The following is an 18,394-nucleotide window of genomic DNA, read 5'->3' as shown; positions in this document are numbered from 1 at the left end:
GAGGCCTCCTTCCAATATCCAAAGAGAAAACAATTTTTGACCATTTCTGCCACTTCTCTTTTATTCTACTCCTTTTATTTGTTGACAGGTCAACAACGCTTTCTTCAGATTTAGAACAGGAAGCAGGGGTGGGAGACAGATTATTTTTATCCCTTATTTATCTCAACCTAGGATATGCAACACAAAAGAGAAGTGGTACCATTTACCCACCCACCCCGGAGAGTCCGTCCCAGTGTGTGAAGGGACAGCCCCCAAATCAAGTCTTACCAATCTCACTCCACTTAGTTCTGTTCATGGATTTTTAGCCTGTGCTGCCTTGTAGGGCTATAGTTTTTGGAGGGACTATAACTATGAACTGGTAATGATGTGTGTTTTGTGGAGCCAGAGTAATTACTTTAGCTAAGACCACTTCTCCCCCAACTCTTCAACTAAGCTATAAACATCTCAAAGAACTGTGGCACTACGGAGCTTCTTAGCTTTTGACATGTTCACTACCCAGTATTTTGCCCTGCATACTATAGGTGCTCAATAAAAATATGTGGGTAGTGATGGTAGTAGCCAATTCCATGGAAAATCCAAACCACAGTGACAGGAATAGGGGCCATTGAGTGACCAGAACATGAGGGAGCAGACCAAATGTCAATGAGCAAACTGATCTTTAATTTGCTGACCTGGAAGGCTTGCTCTTCACTGTGGGCATGGGCAATGGCTATTTACAAAGATCATTGTACAGTATTTACAACAAGATGCTAGACACAGCATCCATATGGATAGGCAAAGAAGGGGTAAGACCCAGCTGGGGAACATAACTCTGAAATCAAGTGCAAGCAGAAATCTGAAGGTGTGGATACAGAGAAGAGTAAGGGCCAAATCATAATGGAGGTTGGTGAGGTAGATACGAGGGAGGAAGAAAAATTATCAACCTGTGGTACAGAGATAGGAGAAAACACTGGAACATAAAAATTATGACTTTGAGTTAAAAGGAGAAAACCTGCCATAAGCTACCTCTCCGAGAATAAAAAGGCAGTTAGAACCTTTCAAACCAAATCTTAAACTTCTCCTACCAAAAAGCAATCCCATTTTAAATTTCTGGACAGAGGTCTGAGAAGGTAAAAAAGATACACAGAGATAGACTCTTGTCTTAAGATTGATAATAGATAGACTCTTGTCTTAAGATTGATAAATTACATCAAGAGACACAGACAATGAAAAAATAAAAGAATAAAACCTCAGGCATAGCTGTGTATTAGAATCATTCTATTGGCAATTCATCTGTCCTCACCTCATCTTCCCCAAAGTTCCTTCCTTCACCCCCAAATCTCTGGATTTTAACTTCAATTAAGGAGTAGAATTTGAATGAGGATGGTACAGGTGGGGGGGATGCAATCTAAAATTCCACCTCACTAGTTTAGTTCCCCTCCTTATCCTGTACCAGAACATCAGGGCTTGAGTCGTAGCCAGGGGCAGATTAGGGTGAGAATAGACAGGATGGAGGACACAAGACCACAAAGCCCCACAACCCCAGGGCCACAACGCCAGAGGCCTAATTTGTCCAGTGGAATGAAGAGATCGCAGGCATTTCTGACCACATCCAGCAGAAGAGGGGGATGCCCACGAAGGACCCGAGCCAGGAGCAGGACTCGGAGCCGAAGCTTCAGAGCCAGTTGGGGCAGGCCTCCTCCTGGAGTCCCTGGGCCCCCAGGTCCCCCAGGTTCAATTCCTCCTGGGACTCCTCCTCCTCCAGAACCCTTCATTCGCCGGCTACCAGCTGAAGACTCTTGTTCCATCAGTAAGCGAATCTCATAAGCATCACGGCTCAAATTCATGATGAGAGAAAACAGATAGTACCTGAGATACACAGGGAAGAAGGTTAGAAGGGCATGCATACCTACCTAACATGTCCAACGTACAAACATTTACTTTTCATGTAGAGCAAAGGGATTATACATTAGAATATCAGAAGTGAATATTATAATCTACTATTAGAAATGTCCTTCCTTCAGGATATTATGCTGATTGAAATAAGCTAGACACAGAAAGATAAATACACATGATTTCACATACATGTGGATACTAAATAGTCTAATTCATAGAAGCACAGAATCGAATGACAGTTGCTAGAGGTTTAGGGGTAGAGGAAATGGGAAGATGTTTGTCAAAGAGTATAGCGTTTCCTTTATGCAAGCTGAGTAAATTCTGGAGCTCTAACATCTAGCATGGCAACTATAGTTAACAATATTGTTTTATATATTTAAAATTTGTTAAGAAGGTTTATTTTTCCTTTTTGATACTGGGAATTGAACCCAGAGGAGTTTTAACACTGAGCTACATCCCCAGCTATTTTAATTTTTTATTTTGAGACAGGGTCTTTCTTTGCCAAGGCTGGCCTCAAACTTGTGCTGTTCCTACCTCAGCCTCCTGAGTTGTTGGGATTACAGGCATGTACCACCATGCCCAACTAAGAAAGTAGATCTTAAGTGTTTTCACTATTGGAAAAAAAAAGGTTACTATGAGATAATGAAGAATATGTTAACTAGCCTATTGTGGTGATCATTTCATAAGGTACACATACCAAACATCACACTGTACACCTTAAATGTATACAACTTACATTTGTCAAGTATATCGCAGTAAGAATAAGAAAAGAAAAAGTCCCCCTACCTTTCTGTAACCAGTATGTGTTTGTGTGCACCTTAAGATTCAGTCTTAAAATTCATTATCATGAAATCTTTAAAGGTCAACCTAAAATTACACTTTTGAGGCAACCCCTTCGCCTATACTATATTCAACTTTTGTCCCATAATAATGCAAACTTAGGCTGGGCGCAGTGACACATGCCTGTAATCCCAGTGGCTCAGGAGGCTGAGGCAGGAGGATAATGAGTTTAAAACCAGCCTCAGCAATTCAGTGAGGCTCTAACCACTCAGCAAGACCTTATTTCTAAATATAAAAAAGGGTTGGGAAGGGGGCTGGGATTGTGGCTCAGCGGTAGAGCATCCCCCTAGCACGGGCGGGACCCAGGTTCGATCCTCAGCACCTCATAAAAATAAAGGCATTGTGTTTTATCCATCTACACCTAAAAAATAAATATTAAAAAAAAGGTTGGGAATATTGCTCAGTGGTTAAGCCCACTGAGTTCAATCCCTGGTATGTATGTATGTATGTATGTATAAATAAATAAAGCAAGCAAGCAAGCAACAAACTTGTTTTCAAAGAACAAACTTTAGTTACTGGAGAGACACATACATATTATAGATCAGCTAAACCCAGTTATTTTTTTTTTAAAAAATGTTTAAAAAGAGGCCTAAAGGTTTTAAGTAATTGCCAAATGTGTTAAGATCATAAATTCCTTAAGTACAAAATTTGTTTTTGATTGTTAACCCACTCTGACAACATTGGTCTGTACTCAACAAATCATCCTACCTCCAAAATATATCCTGAATCTAATAACTCTGCTTTAATCTTTTGACTAGTCTCTCTATAGCCATTTGCCCCACAACAATTTCATTTCATAAAGTAGTTAGCATAAATATAAATCACATCACTACTCCTGTTCTTAAAACGTTCCACAATTTCCTTCCTATCACATTTACAATAAAATTTAGATGCCTTAAACAGGCTTCCAGACTCAACATATCTGGCCTCTGCCTCTCTTGAACCATTCTTTCCTCAATCACTATGTTCCAACAATGTTGGTTTCCTTCTATATTTCGATCCCATCCAGATTGTTCCCGTCTTAGTGCCTTTGTATTATCTACTTCCTGTACCTGGAATCTTCTCTCTTGAAAAACTTCACATGGCTGGCTCATTTTTGCTCTTCGGGTCTGAGCGTAAACGTTCCGTCTTCAGAGAGGGTTTCCTTGACCTTCAGTCTAAAGCAGTGAGCCATTTACTATCTACCACATGATTCTATTTCAATTTTCTTCAGAACACTTGCCATTATCTGATATTCTTCTTATTGTCTGATCTGTCTCCCTCATTACACTGTACGTTCCATAGGAAGGAGGACCTTGTTTGTCTTTAACCACTATATCCCTGTTTCTAGACCAGTGCATGCAATATAATATGAGCTTAATAAATATTTGTTGAATAAAATGAATAAATATAGCATATATACTCTTCTAGGGAGTTGCCTTTCAATACCACTCCAGTCATGTCTCCACTCTCACCATCATAAACCATTTTGGAGTTGTGACTCACTGAGAAAGATTAAAAGCAAGGCGGAAATGGAGATGGAAAGATGCTGATATAATGAATAAGAAAAGAAAAAGTCCCCCTACAAAAGACAAATAGAGATGATATGTACAGTTATCCTTCAGAATCTGAAGGGAATTTGTTCTTGAACCCTTATCCCTACAGATATCAAAATCTGCACAAGTTTAAGTTTCTTATGTAAAATATATGCATAGTATTTGCGTATAACCTGTGCACAATCTCTTGTACACTTTAAATCATCTCTAGATTCATTATAATACCTACACAATGCAAATTCTATACAAATAATTATTATACTATATTGAGGAACAATGGCAAGGAAAAAAGTGCATACATGTTCAAAACAGATGCAATTTTTTCCCCTAATATTTTTTGATCTGTGGTTCGCTGAATCTGTAGATGGGGAATCAACTGTAACAGGAAGAATTTTTTTTTTTTTTTTTGGTACCAGGGATTTAACCCAGGGGCACTTAACCAATTTTATTCTCAAATCATATTTCACTTCACCCACTTAGTCCATGCCAATATAATTTCTTGCCCACAATTGATCATCTCCTCCCCTTTGGTTTACTATAATCCATTTTCCACATCACAGCAAGATAGGTGTTCTTGGCCAGGCATGATGGTATATGCCTGTAATCCTGATTGCTTGGGAGACTGAAGCAGGAGAATTGCAAGTTCAAAGCCAGCTTCAGCAACTTAGTAAGGCCCTAAGCAACTCAGAGAGACTTGTCTCAAAATAAAAAATAAAAAAGGGTTGGGGATGTGGCTCAGTGGGTTAAATCCCTGGTAACAACAACAAAATGTTCTTTAAATACAATTCAAGTCATGCCAAATCCCTTTTTTGAATCCTTCAATATGTATGTAGGATAAAATTTAAACAATAACAACAACAACAAAAATCTTACCTCAAAGGCTCTGAATAAGACTGGCTCTTATCTCTCAACTTGAATTTATGCCCTTTACTCAATACTATTCATCATTTAGCTTTTTATTATTTACTACATATGCAATTTTCTGTTTGGAAAGACCTTTTTTGTTGTTTCTTTTGTCTAACTACTATTCAGACTTCAAGTTTGAACTAAAATATTACTTTCTCAAATAATTCTTCCCTGATCCTTGAATCTAAATCAGCTCCCCTTGATACATTCTCTCATAACACCCTGTACTTTTCCATAAATATAGGTGAGTGGTTGTTTTAATATGGCTCTCCCATTAGATGGGAAACTTCATGGGAATTGGTACTACATCATGGAAGAGCATGTGTCTTCCATGTGCCCACATTTATTTTTCTCTGACAGTTTAGGATCTAAATGAAGATTTGAAATCAAGTGATTAAGACACATATAACTGTCTTTGGTATATAGTTTCCCTTTGGGGAATTGGTTCAGGACACTCCTTGGATACCTAAATCCTACCAAAACTCCACAAATGCTCAAGTCCCGTTCATAAGTTGGCATATTATTTTTGTTTTGTTTTGTTAATTTTTAGTTATAAATGATGTACTTTGGGGCTGGGGATGTGGCTCAAGTGGTAGAGTGCCTGGCATGCCTGCGGCCTGGGTTCAATCCTCAGCACCACATACAAACAAAGATGTTGTGTCCACCGAAAACTAAAAAAATAAGTATTAAAAATTCTCTCTCTCTCTTAAAAAAATGATATATTTTGACACATCATACATACATGGAGTATAACTTCCAAGTATTGTAGTTATATATGATATGGAGTTACAATGGTCATGTATTCATATACAAACATAGGAAAGTTATGTCTGATTCATTCTACTGTCTTTCCCAGTCCCTTCTCCCTTCCTTTCCCCTGTTCCTCCATTAAACTGGCATAGTATTTGCATATAACCTACACATATCCTCTCATATACTTTAAATCAACTCTAGATCATTCTCTAATACTTACTACAATGTATATGCTATGTAAAGAGATGCTGTACTATATTATTTAAGAAATAATGACAAAAAGACTGTTCAATACAGATGCATTTTCAATCTGTGGTTGGTTGAATTTGTGGAACCCATGGATATGGAGGGACAACTGTGCTCTGGGAAGATCCTGAGAGATTTTTTTCTCTTAAAAGGCAAGCTATGTAGTATGGAGGCTACCAAAGGTATTTCAAGAAAAAAGGGTAACAAACCTGAATGAACGCTGGGCCCACTTTTCCTGATCCACATGGGGAGCTAGTCCAGACTTTCCAGCCCATAGGACGTTGTCACAGGCAAAGTACAAGGCTCGATTGAGGTGACTAACCGTGATGCAGAATCTCAGGACAACGTCTGACAGGTGCACAGCTCTTTTGGCTGATTCAAGGGCGTCTGCTGAGTTGCCCAAGCGCAGAACTTGTGGAGAGAACAAGGGAACACAAGGATTTGGAAGTAGAGTCAGAAACAAAACACACAACAAAGAGAGGTGAAAGTTGAACAAGTGATAGTAACAACGATTTCTAAAAAGAGCAGAGTAGTTCATTATTCTTTACTTCAAATTTTAGTCCTAGTTTTTTCAAGTTTGCTCTATTCTCTCCAACCCTCCCTTACTTCCTTATGCCTGCCCTCATCTCAGTTGGACACATTCAGAGAATAAGTGCAAAGTCAAACGAGGGAGAAGTGGTAAAAAACAGGAGCGGGTCAGGGGGAGAGCAGGTGAGGGTGGAGGCTGGGCTCACTCACGCTTCCTTCCGAGGCTCAGATGGCCCTCCAGTTGTCGGATCTGTTTCTGTAACTCGGGGCTGGCCCCGTGTCTCTGCAGTGCATGGCCGAGGAGCGAGCAAGCGTACTGGGCGGCCCTGGGGGAGAGGCCAAGTGAGGGGGGACCCTCCCTCCCCTCCCCTCGAAGCCTCTCCAAAAACCCAGGCTGGACTGCGGCCCGCTCCTCCTCCGTCCCTCCAGGCAGGGGAGGGAGAGGCTGAGCGGTCAGAGGAGCCCACCAGGGTGGGGAAGGATTGTCTAGAGCGTGAGGTCTCGGGCACTGACGGCCCGGAGCGCCCGGAGGCGCCGGTCCCGGCGACACGTCCGCCCGCTGTGCACACACGACGCAGAGGGGCAGAAACTGGACAGCCAGTCTCACAGGTGACTAAGACAGGTCAGGCTCGGGGCGGGGACCCCGAGGGAGCGGGGCCGAGGCCCTCAGGTGACTGCACGGTGGGGCACCGGGAAACGGGCAAAAGCCCGGTCGCTGTCCACCGCGGGTGGACGCTCCGCGTCCCCCCAGGGCCTAGTGGGCAAACTGTTGATCACCTGTGGAAACCACCCCCCCGGCGGCCGCCCCGCGGCCCACGCGTGCCTCAGTTTCCCCATCTTTCCTGTGAGTCGGAGAAGAATCATCTCCTCACAACCAGCTCAAGTCTGTGCCTCTCTGTCCGTCCGGGCCCCCGTAGCCGGAGTTGACCCTCTGGGACCCCCGTACCTGCAGTGACCCCCGCCTCACGATAAGGTTCTTCTGCCCACCCTTCCCTATTCCTGTTTTGGCCGCACCTACACAGCCGCTCCCGGGCCTGGCTCTGAGCACTGAAGCGGACCCAGGCGTCCATGACAGCGGCAGCCCCGCCTCCACTGTCCTCTCCCGCCCTCCTCCCAGCGCCCAGTCACGCCTCCTGGGCGATCCAACGGCGCCTCGCGAGGGACACACAGCAACAGCGAGAAAGCGAATGAGCCGGCCCGGGAACGGAATTTCAGGACGCCAGCGTTGATCTCGTGGCCTGCACTTCCGTGTTGTGGTGCTTCTCGGTCAGCGGACCCCTTCTGGGGTGGTCTCTATCCCTGAAACTCGCCTCCAGCAGCACTCCGAGATCTAAATATTCAGGACCATGGCCGGGGCCTGGAGGCGCGGAGGCGGGACGGGAAAGGCGCCGCAGCGTGCACGCCCCGGCCGCGGGATGGAAGTCGCGGCGGGCGGACTCCGCGGACCGCCCCAGGCGCGCACACTCCCGCGTGCACGCGACGCTGCGGCCGCGTCCAGTCGTCTAGGCGCTACCGAGGTCTCGGCAGTACGAGGTCCCGACTGATCGAACTGTCCCCGCGGGAAAGGGCGCGACTAGCACCAGATTCTTGGTGTCCTCCAGAACAGATAGAGCGTCTCAAGGGACCGAGCCTTTAGTGGACGACATCCGCCATAGCCCTCGTCAGGTCCTGAAAAGGCGAGCGAAGAATCAGCCAGCGACCAGAGCTCACTGCTGCAGACCCCACGTCCTCCTCCCCAGCCTTCCCTTCCAGGCCACCATGTCTGCTGGCAATGGCACCCCTCGCGGGTCTGCAGTGGGGGAGGAGATATGGGCGGGATCAGGAGTGGAGCTGGAAGACTCCGAGCTGCCCACTTTCTCAGCTGCAGCCAAGGTCCGAGTGGGGGTGACCGTGGTGCTCTTCGTTTCTTCAGCTGGCGGTAACTTGGCCGTGCTGTGGTCTGTGACACGGCGGCAATCCAGCCAGCGCCGACCCTCTCCCGTCCGGCGACTCTTCGCCCATTTGGCAGCTGCCGACTTGCTGGTCACTTTTGTGGTTATGCCCCTAGATGCTACCTGGAATATTACTGTTCAGTGGCTGGCTGGGGACATCGCATGTCGGACACTTATGTTCCTGAAACTAATGGCCATGTATGCTGCAGCTTTCCTGCCTGTGGTCATAGGACTTGACCGCCAGGCAGCAGTACTCAACCCGCTTGGACCCCGCTCAGGTGCGAAGAGACTTCTGGGGATAGCCTGGGGACTTAGTTTCCTGCTTGCCTTGCCCCAGGTGAGTGACTTGGGAATTTGGGCTGGGCCGGAGGAGAATTTGATTACGTTGTGTGAGCCTTGGGTGTCAAAAAAGAGTTCCATTGGCCACATTAGCCTTTAATCTTCCTTGGGGGTGCCTCTTATCTCTTGGGCAAGTTAAGACCGTTTGCATGTTAATTTACATCTGGTAAAAGCCTACTTTTGAAAAGCACTACCCCATTATAGGGGCCTCTTCCTTTAGGTTTGCTTTACTGAGCATGGCTTCCACCTCTGTGCAGCTTACCGTTTCCACCTTCTTCAGGAGATTGGTGCGGAAAAACTCTAAAGGCAGGGAGGAAACATGGGAATCTACTCAGAGGAGGGAAGTCAGGGGCTTTGGGTAAAACTTGGAGGTATTCATTCACAGATTCAAAAAAAAATACATGTCATCTCTTGATACTCAAATGCTAAGGATATAGCAACAAAAGTTCTGTCTTCAGAAAACTTATAACCCGATGTGATAGAACATGCTTGTAATCCCAGTGACTCAGGAGGTAGAGGCAGGAGGATCAGAATTTCAAGGCCAGCCTCAGCAATTTAGCAAGACCCTGGCTCAAATTAAAAGAAATAAAAGCGGGCTGGGGATGTGGCTCAAGCAGTAGTGCGCTCGCCTGGCATGTGCGCGGCGATCCTCAGCACCACATACAAATAAAGATGTTGTGTCCACCAAAAACTAAACTTTAAAAATTAAAAAAAAAAAAGAAATAAAAGCACTGGGAATATAGCTCAGTGGTAAAGCCCCAGGGTTCAATCCTCAGGACCAAAAAGATAGATAGATAGATAGATAGATAGATAGATAGATAGATATAGACTCATGCAGGAGACAAATTGGGCTATTACACTAGAGTGTGCAGTCAAAAGTATTATGCTAAAGGTAAGGAGTTAAAGAACAATGGAGAGTGTCTGACCAACTTTTGCAGTCTGAAAAATTTAATTCTTGAAAAATAGAAAGGTATTAAACAGGTTAAAAAAGGAAAAATGCTGAAGATGGAGGGTGGAGGATCCCAAGAGGTTGCTACTCAGGGAAGTACTAAATTCATACTTTATTCTGAGAGTAGTGGAAACACTAAGGTAAAAGAAGAATGACATAATCAGTTTTGTAATTTTTTACTCTGGCTTTACTGTAGAATGGGTGTTAAAACTGTAAACAAGGGAGCATCCAAATTTGAGTACTGGTTAATCCAATCTCAATTCTGTAGAAATCTAGAAAAAAGCTAAATGTTGAGCAATTCCTTCAAAACAAAAACCACTAACCAAGAGACTGTAGAATTAGGACTATGTCAGGAGACCGAAAAGAGTCTATGACTTCAGTCTGTGGAATAATACATCATAGTCGGATTTAAGGTTTGATGTTTAAGTTCTCAAATATTAGAAATTTAACTATCAAAAGTCTGACTACAGTACTAAGGGACACACACGCAGGCACGAATGCATGCACACGCGCGCGCACGCGCACATACACACACACACACACACACACACACACACACAATCTTCCAATGTTTCAAACAGGATCTTTACCACCCCAAACAATAAAAAGAAGCCTGCAGGCTAGGGATATAGCTCAGTGGTAGACTGCCTGCTTTACATGCTAAACATGTAAAGCAGGTTCACTCCCGGGGCTGGGGATGTGGCTCAAGCGGTAGCGCGCTCGCCTGGCATGCGTGCGGCCCGGGTTCGATCCTCAGCACCACATACCAACAAAGATGTTGTGTCCACCAATAACTAAAAAATAAATATTAAAAAAATTCTCTCTTTAAAAAAAAAAAAAATAGGTTCACTCCCTGGCACTGTTAGACCAGGATGCAAGACTACTGACTCCAATTAAAATCAAATTAAAGCAAGCTTATTATTTTCAGCCGGCCGGGCTGCCTCTCCCTCCCAAAACGGCAGGAACAAGACAGCACCCCATCTTTCCTGCAGCCCAGCTTTATAGCCCAGAAAGTTACACAAAGGGGGGTTACAGATAACAGAACACTGACAAGCATCACACTAATGGTAGTTTACATTTTTTGCTGGCCCCTACATCAGAATTTATGAGGACCATTAGAGCCTCAGAGAGGGTCATTGTCTGGCCAGGGAAGGCCAATATTTATGAGGTATCACTAAGTTTCAGAGAGGGCTGCTATCTGGTCAGAGAGCCAGGCATGGGTGAGTTCAAGGCACGGGCAGGCATTCCAAGCAGGTTCAGAATTTGCAGTAATTTATAGTAAAGCCGAAATTAGCTTTTCATGGCTTTGTGGCGAGATGCCCAATTTTAAGAAAAGATCAGGTTGGGTCTATCAGGCACCACACAGAGAATTAAGAGGCCTGTTGCCACAGTGCAATAGAAGTTGGGTTTGTTTAAATAAAAGTTTAGATGTGGGGGATGACTTATTATTGTATTGTTTGACTCTTTTACTTTGCTTTTTTTCCCCTCCCAAGTCTAGGCTCTACCACTACCCACCTTATGCCTTTGGCTGAATCCCTTAAAATCCATGCTGGCACAAGATGATGTACTAGTAAATGAATTTAATTCTTTTTCGAAGTTTGGCAATCTGATAATTGCAATCTTTGTTTCAATGGCAAATTTGTAGTGACATGTATATATGTAAAGATGATTAGTCTTTTGAATAAATTCTGTACTGTCCATATCCTGTATTTAAAATATTAGTTTCCCTAAAAAATTATAGTGTGATGTAAGAGTAGAGAGGGAGTATTAGGTATAGCTAGAACTTCCTTTTTTTTCCAGGCTCAAAGTTCCAAGTTTTAAGTAGTTGAAAGAATATTTCTATTGTAGGTGGTAAGTTAACATATAAAATATGAAAAAGGAGAGAAGCAAAGCTATAGACCAAACTTGTAAATTTCAAGGGCTTTGACTATTTTTATAGTCCTTCTCATAATTCTCAAAGTTCCTCATGTTTGCTGAACTCACTTTCCTAAAAAAGGCTGAGTGTCTAGGAATCCGACACCTACCGGGCTTACCTCTTATCAAACAGTGACTCAATTTACATTACTAGAACAAAGGTATTCTAACCCTGCAACTGTAAACTGAAAAATATTCTACTGATTCAACCCAAACCCCAGCAACTTACCAAAGGGAGGAGGGGCAGTCAATAGCATTTGGAAAATATTAAACTGCCAAGGCAGGAGGATCACATGTTCAAAAACAGCCTTGGCAACCTAGTGAGGCCTTTGCAAGATAAAAAACAAAAAAGGGCTGGGCATGTTGCTCAGTGGTTAAGTACCCCTGATACCAAAAAAGAAAAAAAAAATTACCACAAATATACCAGAGAAGCCATGAGGGTACAATGGTGGTGTTACCATTCTTTCATAAAGTGCAGTGTTAAGCTAGTATTTGAAAAGGCAGGACTCTTTTTAAGTTCCAGGATTTTAACAAGTTGCATGCTAAGCACCCTATTCGTTTTAAAGTGGTACTATGGATGAACCACTACCCAGAGCTGTACTATTCCACCTGGAATTAATAACGATCAATTGGGAGGAGCTATTGTGACACAGGGGAGTAGGTTGGATGGTGTGGGAACCAGTTCTAATAGTCTCAACTTCATTCCAGCTGTTCCTGTTCCATACTGTCCGCCGAGCTGGCCCAGTCCCCTTCACTCAGTGTGTCACCAAAGGCAGCTTCAAGGCTCAATGGCAAGAGACCACCTATAACCTCTTCACCTTCTGCTGCCTCTTTCTGCTGCCACTAACTGCCATGGCCATCTGCTATAGCCGCATTGTCCTCAGTGTGTCCAGTCCGCGAACCAGAAAGGGGAGCCAGGGTGAGACTTCAATTCCCAGGCCTTAGTCCTATTCCCAGAACTGTTGCCTCTAGCTTCATTTATTTATCTACCCAACAGCTATATATCAGCCACTAAACCAAAGTAAGATGCTAACCGTATCTCTAGCACCTGACACTGGAGATAAACTTTATTGAATGCCTTCAATTCTAAACTGCCTCTAATTCCGTTGAGTAAACTAGGCAGAAATAGAGAAAAAGGTCATCAGTGTTCTTTATTATTTAACATCCTCAAGTCGACCTGTAGACCTGGTGGCTTCACCTAACAGCATCTCAAACCAAAACCTCTCACCATCATGGTGGCAGATGCCTGTAATCCCAGCTACTAAGACAAGTTTGAGGCCAGCTTGGCCAATTTAGTGAGACCCTGTCTTAAAATATAATTTACAAGAAGGTCTGGGTATATATTTCTGTGTTAAAGCACTTTCCTAGTATACGGGAAGCTCTAGATTCAATTCCCAGTATCACAAACAAAAACACCTTTTCTCAAGCATGTCTGTCATGTCATAGTGCCAGGTTGGGGAGGGTAAGAGGATTTACATCATTCTCTTCCTTGGTGGTGAGGGTTCCATTTCACTATCTGCCCTTCCATCAATTCACCCTACACACAGTTCAGAAGCTGAGTAGTTCTGAATTTCAGTATATTTTCTAAATTCCCAGCCCCTGCTGATGAATTTACCCTACGCCGCTCCTTAGACACTCGCCCCCGTGTTCGCCTTCGGGCCCTGCGACTGGCCCTCCTTGTTTTGCTGACCTTCGTCCTCTGCTGGACACCTTATTACCTACTGGGTCTGTGGTACTGGTTCTCCCCCACCATGCTAACTGAAGTCCCTCCCAGCCTCAGCCATATCCTTTTCCTCTTTGGCCTTCTCAATGCTCCTTTGGATCCTCTCCTCTATGGAGCCTTCACCCTCGGCTGCCGGAGAGGGCACCAAACACTCAGTAAAGACTCCTCCCAGGAAGGAGGGTCTGGGAGAATGCCCCAACAGGAGAGTAAAACCCTCAGACAGCTGAAAATGCAAACAACTGTGACATCAAGAAGAGGAGAAACAAAAGAGACATTCCTATAACATCCAAGTTTTCTCACAACGGAGTATAAAGAATAGTCATTACTCTCCAATACCCTAAGAACCTCTCTCTGCTGCCCCTGCTTTTTTAGCTTCGAACAAAAGAAGTGCTGAGAAGAACTGTGTTTTGACCTGAGACTTGAGACTATGTCTAAAGCAGAAACTCACAGAATTCAATCCTTAATAGAAGTATCTCCACAATGACCCATATTGCCTTACTGTAAATAGTGCATCAGAGCTTCACTACTACAACATGAAAGTAATTTTAAGTGTAGAAAACCAAAAACTAAAAAGGGACATTTATTCATGACTCAAAAGAAACAGTAAACAGGATAACAGTTTAAATATAAACAGAGTGAGTTCCACTTCAGCCCTATTTGTTGACGGCTTGCATAGCCAAATGGAATCTTGGAGAGACCACCTGGACAAGAGAGGAACTGTCAACGACGTCTCCGGTCTGGACTCCTGCTGCGCCTTCGTCCACCTCTAGGGAAAAAGAGGAAGGCAGGGAATTCATCATAGGATATAATAAAATGTCCTTGTTCAGTTTTATTCATGTTCCCTTCACCAACAGTGTTTGCCCTCTCCATTTTACCTTCTCTTGCCTTTGGGTGGACCTCGAACAAAACACCAATCTACGCTGATCTGCTGTCCCATCAAATCCTGGCCATTGAGTCCTTCCATAGCAGCCTGGGCCTCTTTGTATGTTTCATATTCAACTAGAGTATAACCCTGGGTAAGTGAAAAGTAAGATGTTAAAACCTTCCTGTTTTACCAAGCATCAAGTATCCTCATCCTCAAATATAAATTCATACTTAAAAAAGAAAAACCTAAAAGCTTTACACAATGAATGTACATCGTATGTCCCTACTGTACACAGGTGTCTGTTTTGTTTGTCTCCGTCTCTTTTCTTTGTCCAACAGAATCAATTTCCTATGTCATTTTATTTGAACCGCAGCAAACAGAACCACCAAGGCCAAGGGGAAAGGAAGGCAATAACGAGTCGCTTAGGATACCTTCAGGTATCCTGTGCGCCTATCCAGGTTAAGGTGGATGTTTTTTATTTCGCCATATTCTGCAAATTTGTCATGAATGTCTTCTTCAGTCGCTTCCTCATGGACTCCAGTGACAAAGAGAATCCAGCCTTCAACAGCTGTTGGGGAAGAAAGGGTGGCTGTGCGCGCGCCTGGGACAGGGGAATGCCGTAAGTGCAGACTCCGGAGTGAGCTCGGGTTTTAACTGCCCACAGACACGCTCTCCGCAGGCTCCACCTTACTCACAGCGTTGTGGTCCAGGCTCATCGCCGTCCTGCTCCACACTGTCATAATCCTCTCGCATCCGCGCTCGGGACCCCTCTTCTATAGAGAACACAACCAGATCACGGAGACTCTCCCCGGGGGCCCGGGGGCCCCAACTCCGCTCCCGCCGACAAGCCTCTCGACCTCAAGTCCCCACGCTCACCTGAACCAAAGCCGCGGCCCTTCCTTTTCTTCGCTTTTTCTTTAAGTTTGTGGATACTCTCTGAAGCCCCAGAGGAGAAAGGATGGGTAACAAGAGAGTCATTTATGACAAGTGTATCCCAACACGCCGAGAGCGTGAGCCGCCGCCAGGCTGTCCCCTCCGGGCCCGCCCCGTTCCTTCCGAAGGGGGAGGAGTCTCGCACCGAGACCGCACTCCCCGCTCCCATCCGTCCGCCCCAGGACCTTTTTCCTGTTACACTCTTCTCTCGCACCTTCCCCGCTTCCCGTAGCCGCCTCCACTGTCCTCACCGTCCCCATCCTCATCCATGGCGAAATCCTCGCCTCCGGCCTCATGAAGATCCAGCACGTCAGCCATCTTGCCTCTGTACTAGCGCTCGTCCGGACCGCCGGGCAACTAGGCACCTCGGCAGGCTGTCGCAGAGGGGAAAGGTCGCCAAGATGACCAATCACAGCCCACCTTTAAGTCCCGCCCTCGGCGCGGTAAAAGTACGCACTAAGGGCGGGCCTAGTTCAAAAAGATGCCGGAAGGATTTGGTAGCCATCTTGGTAGGTCACGAGCTGAGACCAGCTGCATGGGCCGGGACAAACTAGGAGGAGTCAATGGCTTCCGTTTAATCTTGAGACCGGGCCTAATTCCTTGCTGAAGGGCAGCTTTCATTCCAAAGTAGGGAATGGAAGAATTTAAAAATTTTTTATCTTAAAAATTCTAGGCCTGGGGCTGGGGATGTGGCTCAAGCGGTAGCGTGCTCGTCTGGCATGCGTGCGACCCGGGTTCGATCCTCAGCACCACATACCAACAAAGATGTTGTGTCCGCCGAGAACTAAAAAATAAATATTAAAAAAAAAATTCTCTCTCTCTCTCTCCTCTCTCACTCTCTCTTTAAAAAAAAAAAAAAAAATTCTAGGCCTGTACCCTGTTCTGAGAAGCACCCCATCCATGATAGAAGCCCTAAAAAGAAAAGAGAGGAGGTTCAGATCAGGGCTGGGGAGGTAGCTCGGCGGTAGCGCGCTGGCCTAGCAGGTGCGAGACCCGGGAATCACATCCCACGCCGCAGAAAAAGTTTAGCTGCTCCAGGCCGGAGGCTGAGGCTGGAGGATCACAAGTTCAGAGCCAGCTTCAGCAACTTAGCGGGGCCCTGAACAACTCGGTGAAACCCTGTCTCTAAGTAAGTCATAAAAAGGGCTGGGGATGGGGCTCAGTGGCTAAACGGCCCTGGGTTCGTCCCTGGACCAAAAAAAAAAAAAACCCAGAAACAAAACACCTCCCAGAACGGACCGCCAGCCCCGCATTTCTTCCCAAGAAAACCAACACACAAGGCTGCGGTTGAAACCCGGCTGTAGGGGATGAAACCACTGAAATACCTCCTCAGACCCCTTTTTACTTTTTATTTGGAGACAGATCTTGCTAAATTGCTGAGGCCATCCGCATACTTAATCCTCCTGCCAGCCTCCGGAGTCTCTGGGATTACAGTAGTGGCTAACCATGCCTTTAAAAATTTTTTTTAAAGCTATATCTTTCAAATGCTCCCTGCCACCCTCTGGAAATTAAGGAAGGAAAGGCATGGCCTTAAATAAAATAATGGCTTTAGTTCTTTGATGATGGAACAGGTGTTCTACCTTCAAAAACCTAGGAGTTGAAGTAAAACCTATATTGCCCCCAAGTTCTGGAATCCTTATGTACACCTTCAACAATAGCAGGCTGCAGATTCACTTATTAATCAAATAGTTATGCCTATATGTGTGTCTAATATTAGAAGAATTGCTGGCAAGAGGATAAATAATTGCATTGATAGCACTCACTATATACAGTACACTATGAAAGTGATAACTGCTATCATAATGGCAGTATCAAGAACACTTCTGGGGGGCTGGGGATGTGGCTCAAGTGGTAGCATGCTTGCTTGGCGTGCGTGCGGCGCTGGGTTGGATCCTCAGCACCACATACAAATAAAGATGTTGTGTCCGCTGAAAACTAAAAAATAAATATTAAATTCATTCTCTCTCTCTCTCTCTCTCAAAAAAAAAAAAAAAAAGATTTATAGATCTCTCAAAACTGGGAGTGACAAGCCTAAGGGAAAAAACCAGCCTGGGGAGAAAAAAAATGTCTGAGAAACTTTAGCAAAATGCTTCCAGATTAAAGTTACAGTCTATTTTTCCTTCCCTTTTGTCCTCTTTCTATTTCTCTTTTATTTCTTTTCATTCCTACCTCACAATAGCCTCAGTTCCTTTCTCGGGATCCCATTTCCTAAGTGTTCCACCACTTAGGATAGCATCACAGGCCAGAGACCAACTTTTCAACCCCTGAGCCTTTAGAGACATTTAAGATACAAACCATAACAATTTTCAAGCATTGAGTTGTGTTATTGTTCTTTTAATTTGTGTTATTAGTTTACAGGTTTATTGCAGTGCGCATTATGTCTAAGAAATGTCGCTTGTACTGATTACTGCTTTCTGAAATCATTAGAGGTCTCCTTGTCGCCTAGAATAAGATCGATTTTGAAAAGAAATTCATTATTTATCATAAAAAAGGTATATCAAGCACCCCCCAATCGAGTTCAATGTTCAGTATATAGTAAAAAACTGGTTTTTTAGTGAACATGAACACTAAGTAATTAAATATTAATTTATCTTGTGTATTTATTCAAAGTCTCTCTGTCATTGATTTTTATGATTTTATTTATCAGGCAGTCTCCTAGTTTATATTTTGCTTTCTCCCCTAGCCCTTTCCTGAATAAAATAGAGTTAGGGCAGATGTGTTAACATCTTGCATTTTGACTAGAGCTCTGGCATTTTTCTTTGACTTTCAACTATTTGCATTCTAGCATTTTCATGCTGTGTTACACAGGACATAAATATTTATGTGTACTATAATTTCACAGTGGATTGCATTAGACATCAGTGTAATAAACCTCTTTGCCTCCCCCCGCAAAAGAAATTCTGTATGCCTGATGCTATGTGACTGGGAAATAAGTCTGGAGGCATAGTTTAGGGTCAAATTGCCATACTAAGTATTTTGAAATTTTTCCTATAAACAAATTTCTCTACTTCAAATATTTTTTGAGTACTCATGATTTTTAATATTTGCAGGTAGTCC

General features: G+C 44.1%; 3 protein-coding genes across 4 annotated transcripts; 1 reads left to right on the top strand and 2 right to left on the bottom strand.

Annotated features, from left to right (window-relative positions):
* Positions 1 to 52: 52 nt before the first annotated feature.
* Positions 53 to 7,834, bottom strand: Pex11b (peroxisomal biogenesis factor 11 beta). Its single transcript, XM_026380970.2, has 4 exons — positions 7,698 to 7,834; positions 6,894 to 7,009; positions 6,365 to 6,566; positions 53 to 1,848 (listed from the first exon to the last, which is right to left on the bottom strand). Exons 1-4 carry the CDS (start codon positions 7,751 to 7,753, stop codon positions 1,440 to 1,442), a joined length of 783 nt encoding a protein of 260 aa, XP_026236755.2. The 5' UTR covers positions 7,754 to 7,834; the 3' UTR covers positions 53 to 1,439.
* Positions 7,835 to 7,993: 159 nt separating this feature from the next.
* On the top strand, positions 7,994 to 14,006 carry LOC113176476 (gonadotropin-releasing hormone II receptor). The gene is made up of 3 exons (XM_026380969.2): positions 7,994 to 8,951; positions 12,525 to 12,735; positions 13,413 to 14,006. Exons 1-3 carry the CDS (start codon positions 8,442 to 8,444, stop codon positions 13,820 to 13,822), a joined length of 1,131 nt encoding a protein of 376 aa, XP_026236754.1. The 5' UTR covers positions 7,994 to 8,441; the 3' UTR covers positions 13,823 to 14,006.
* Positions 14,007 to 14,103: 97 nt separating this feature from the next.
* Rbm8a (RNA binding motif protein 8A) lies at positions 14,104 to 15,723 on the bottom strand. 2 transcript variants are annotated; one of them, XM_026380972.2, is made up of 6 exons: positions 15,589 to 15,723; positions 15,281 to 15,340; positions 15,100 to 15,174; positions 14,836 to 14,972; positions 14,415 to 14,551; positions 14,104 to 14,305 (listed from the first exon to the last, which is right to left on the bottom strand). In XM_026380972.2, the coding sequence occupies exons 1-6, from the start codon at positions 15,653 to 15,655 to the stop codon at positions 14,260 to 14,262; spliced, it is 522 nt and encodes a 173-aa protein (XP_026236757.1). In that variant the 5' UTR covers positions 15,656 to 15,723; the 3' UTR covers positions 14,104 to 14,259. The 2 variants fall into 2 exon arrangements, with proteins under 2 accessions (XP_026236757.1, XP_026236756.1); XM_026380971.2 differs by having other exon boundaries at positions 15,100 to 15,177; positions 15,589 to 15,721.
* Positions 15,724 to 18,394: the final 2,671 nt, after the last annotated feature.

Source organism: Urocitellus parryii, chromosome 11, assembly GCF_045843805.1.
Source record: "Urocitellus parryii isolate mUroPar1 chromosome 11, mUroPar1.hap1, whole genome shotgun sequence".
NCBI lineage: Eukaryota > Metazoa > Chordata > Mammalia > Rodentia > Sciuridae > Urocitellus > Urocitellus parryii.
The sequence above is the reverse complement of the archived record's forward strand: the minus strand, read 5'-3'. Positions and strand labels throughout refer to the sequence as shown.

What these genes read in the sequence shown, in the direction of transcription:
- Pex11b (XM_026380970.2), bottom strand. Translation starts at nt 7,753, where the DNA reads ATGGACGCCTGGGTCCGCTTCAGTGCTCAGAGCCAGGCCCGGGAGCGG. An exon ending in GCCCGGGAGCGGCTGTGTAG is followed by an intron (nt 7,010 to 7,697) that starts GTGCGGCCAAAA and finishes CCTCTCCCCCAG; the next exon opens with GGCCGCCCAGTACGCTTGCT. An exon ending in TCTGAGCCTCGGAAGGAAGC is followed by an intron (nt 6,567 to 6,893) that starts GTGAGTGAGCCC and finishes TCTCTCCACAAG; the next exon opens with TTCTGCGCTTGGGCAACTCA.
- Rbm8a (XM_026380971.2), bottom strand. Translation starts at nt 15,655, where the DNA reads ATGGCTGACGTGCTGGATCTTCATGAGGCCGGAGGCGAGGATTTCGCC. An exon ending in GGCGCACAGGATACCTGAAG is followed by an intron (nt 14,552 to 14,835) that starts GTATCCTAAGCG and finishes TCACTTACCCAG; the next exon opens with GGTTATACTCTAGTTGAATA. An exon ending in CCACCCAAAGGCAAGAGAAG is followed by an intron (nt 14,306 to 14,414) that starts GTAAAATGGAGA and finishes CTTTTTCCCTAG; the next exon opens with AGGTGGACGAAGGCGCAGCA.
- LOC113176476 (XM_026380969.2), top strand. Translation starts at nt 8,442, where the DNA reads ATGTCTGCTGGCAATGGCACCCCTCGCGGGTCTGCAGTGGGGGAGGAG. An exon ending in TCCTGCTTGCCTTGCCCCAG is followed by an intron (nt 8,952 to 12,524) that starts GTGAGTGACTTG and finishes ACTTCATTCCAG; the next exon opens with CTGTTCCTGTTCCATACTGT. An exon ending in AACCAGAAAGGGGAGCCAGG is followed by an intron (nt 12,736 to 13,412) that starts GTGAGACTTCAA and finishes CTAAATTCCCAG; the next exon opens with CCCCTGCTGATGAATTTACC.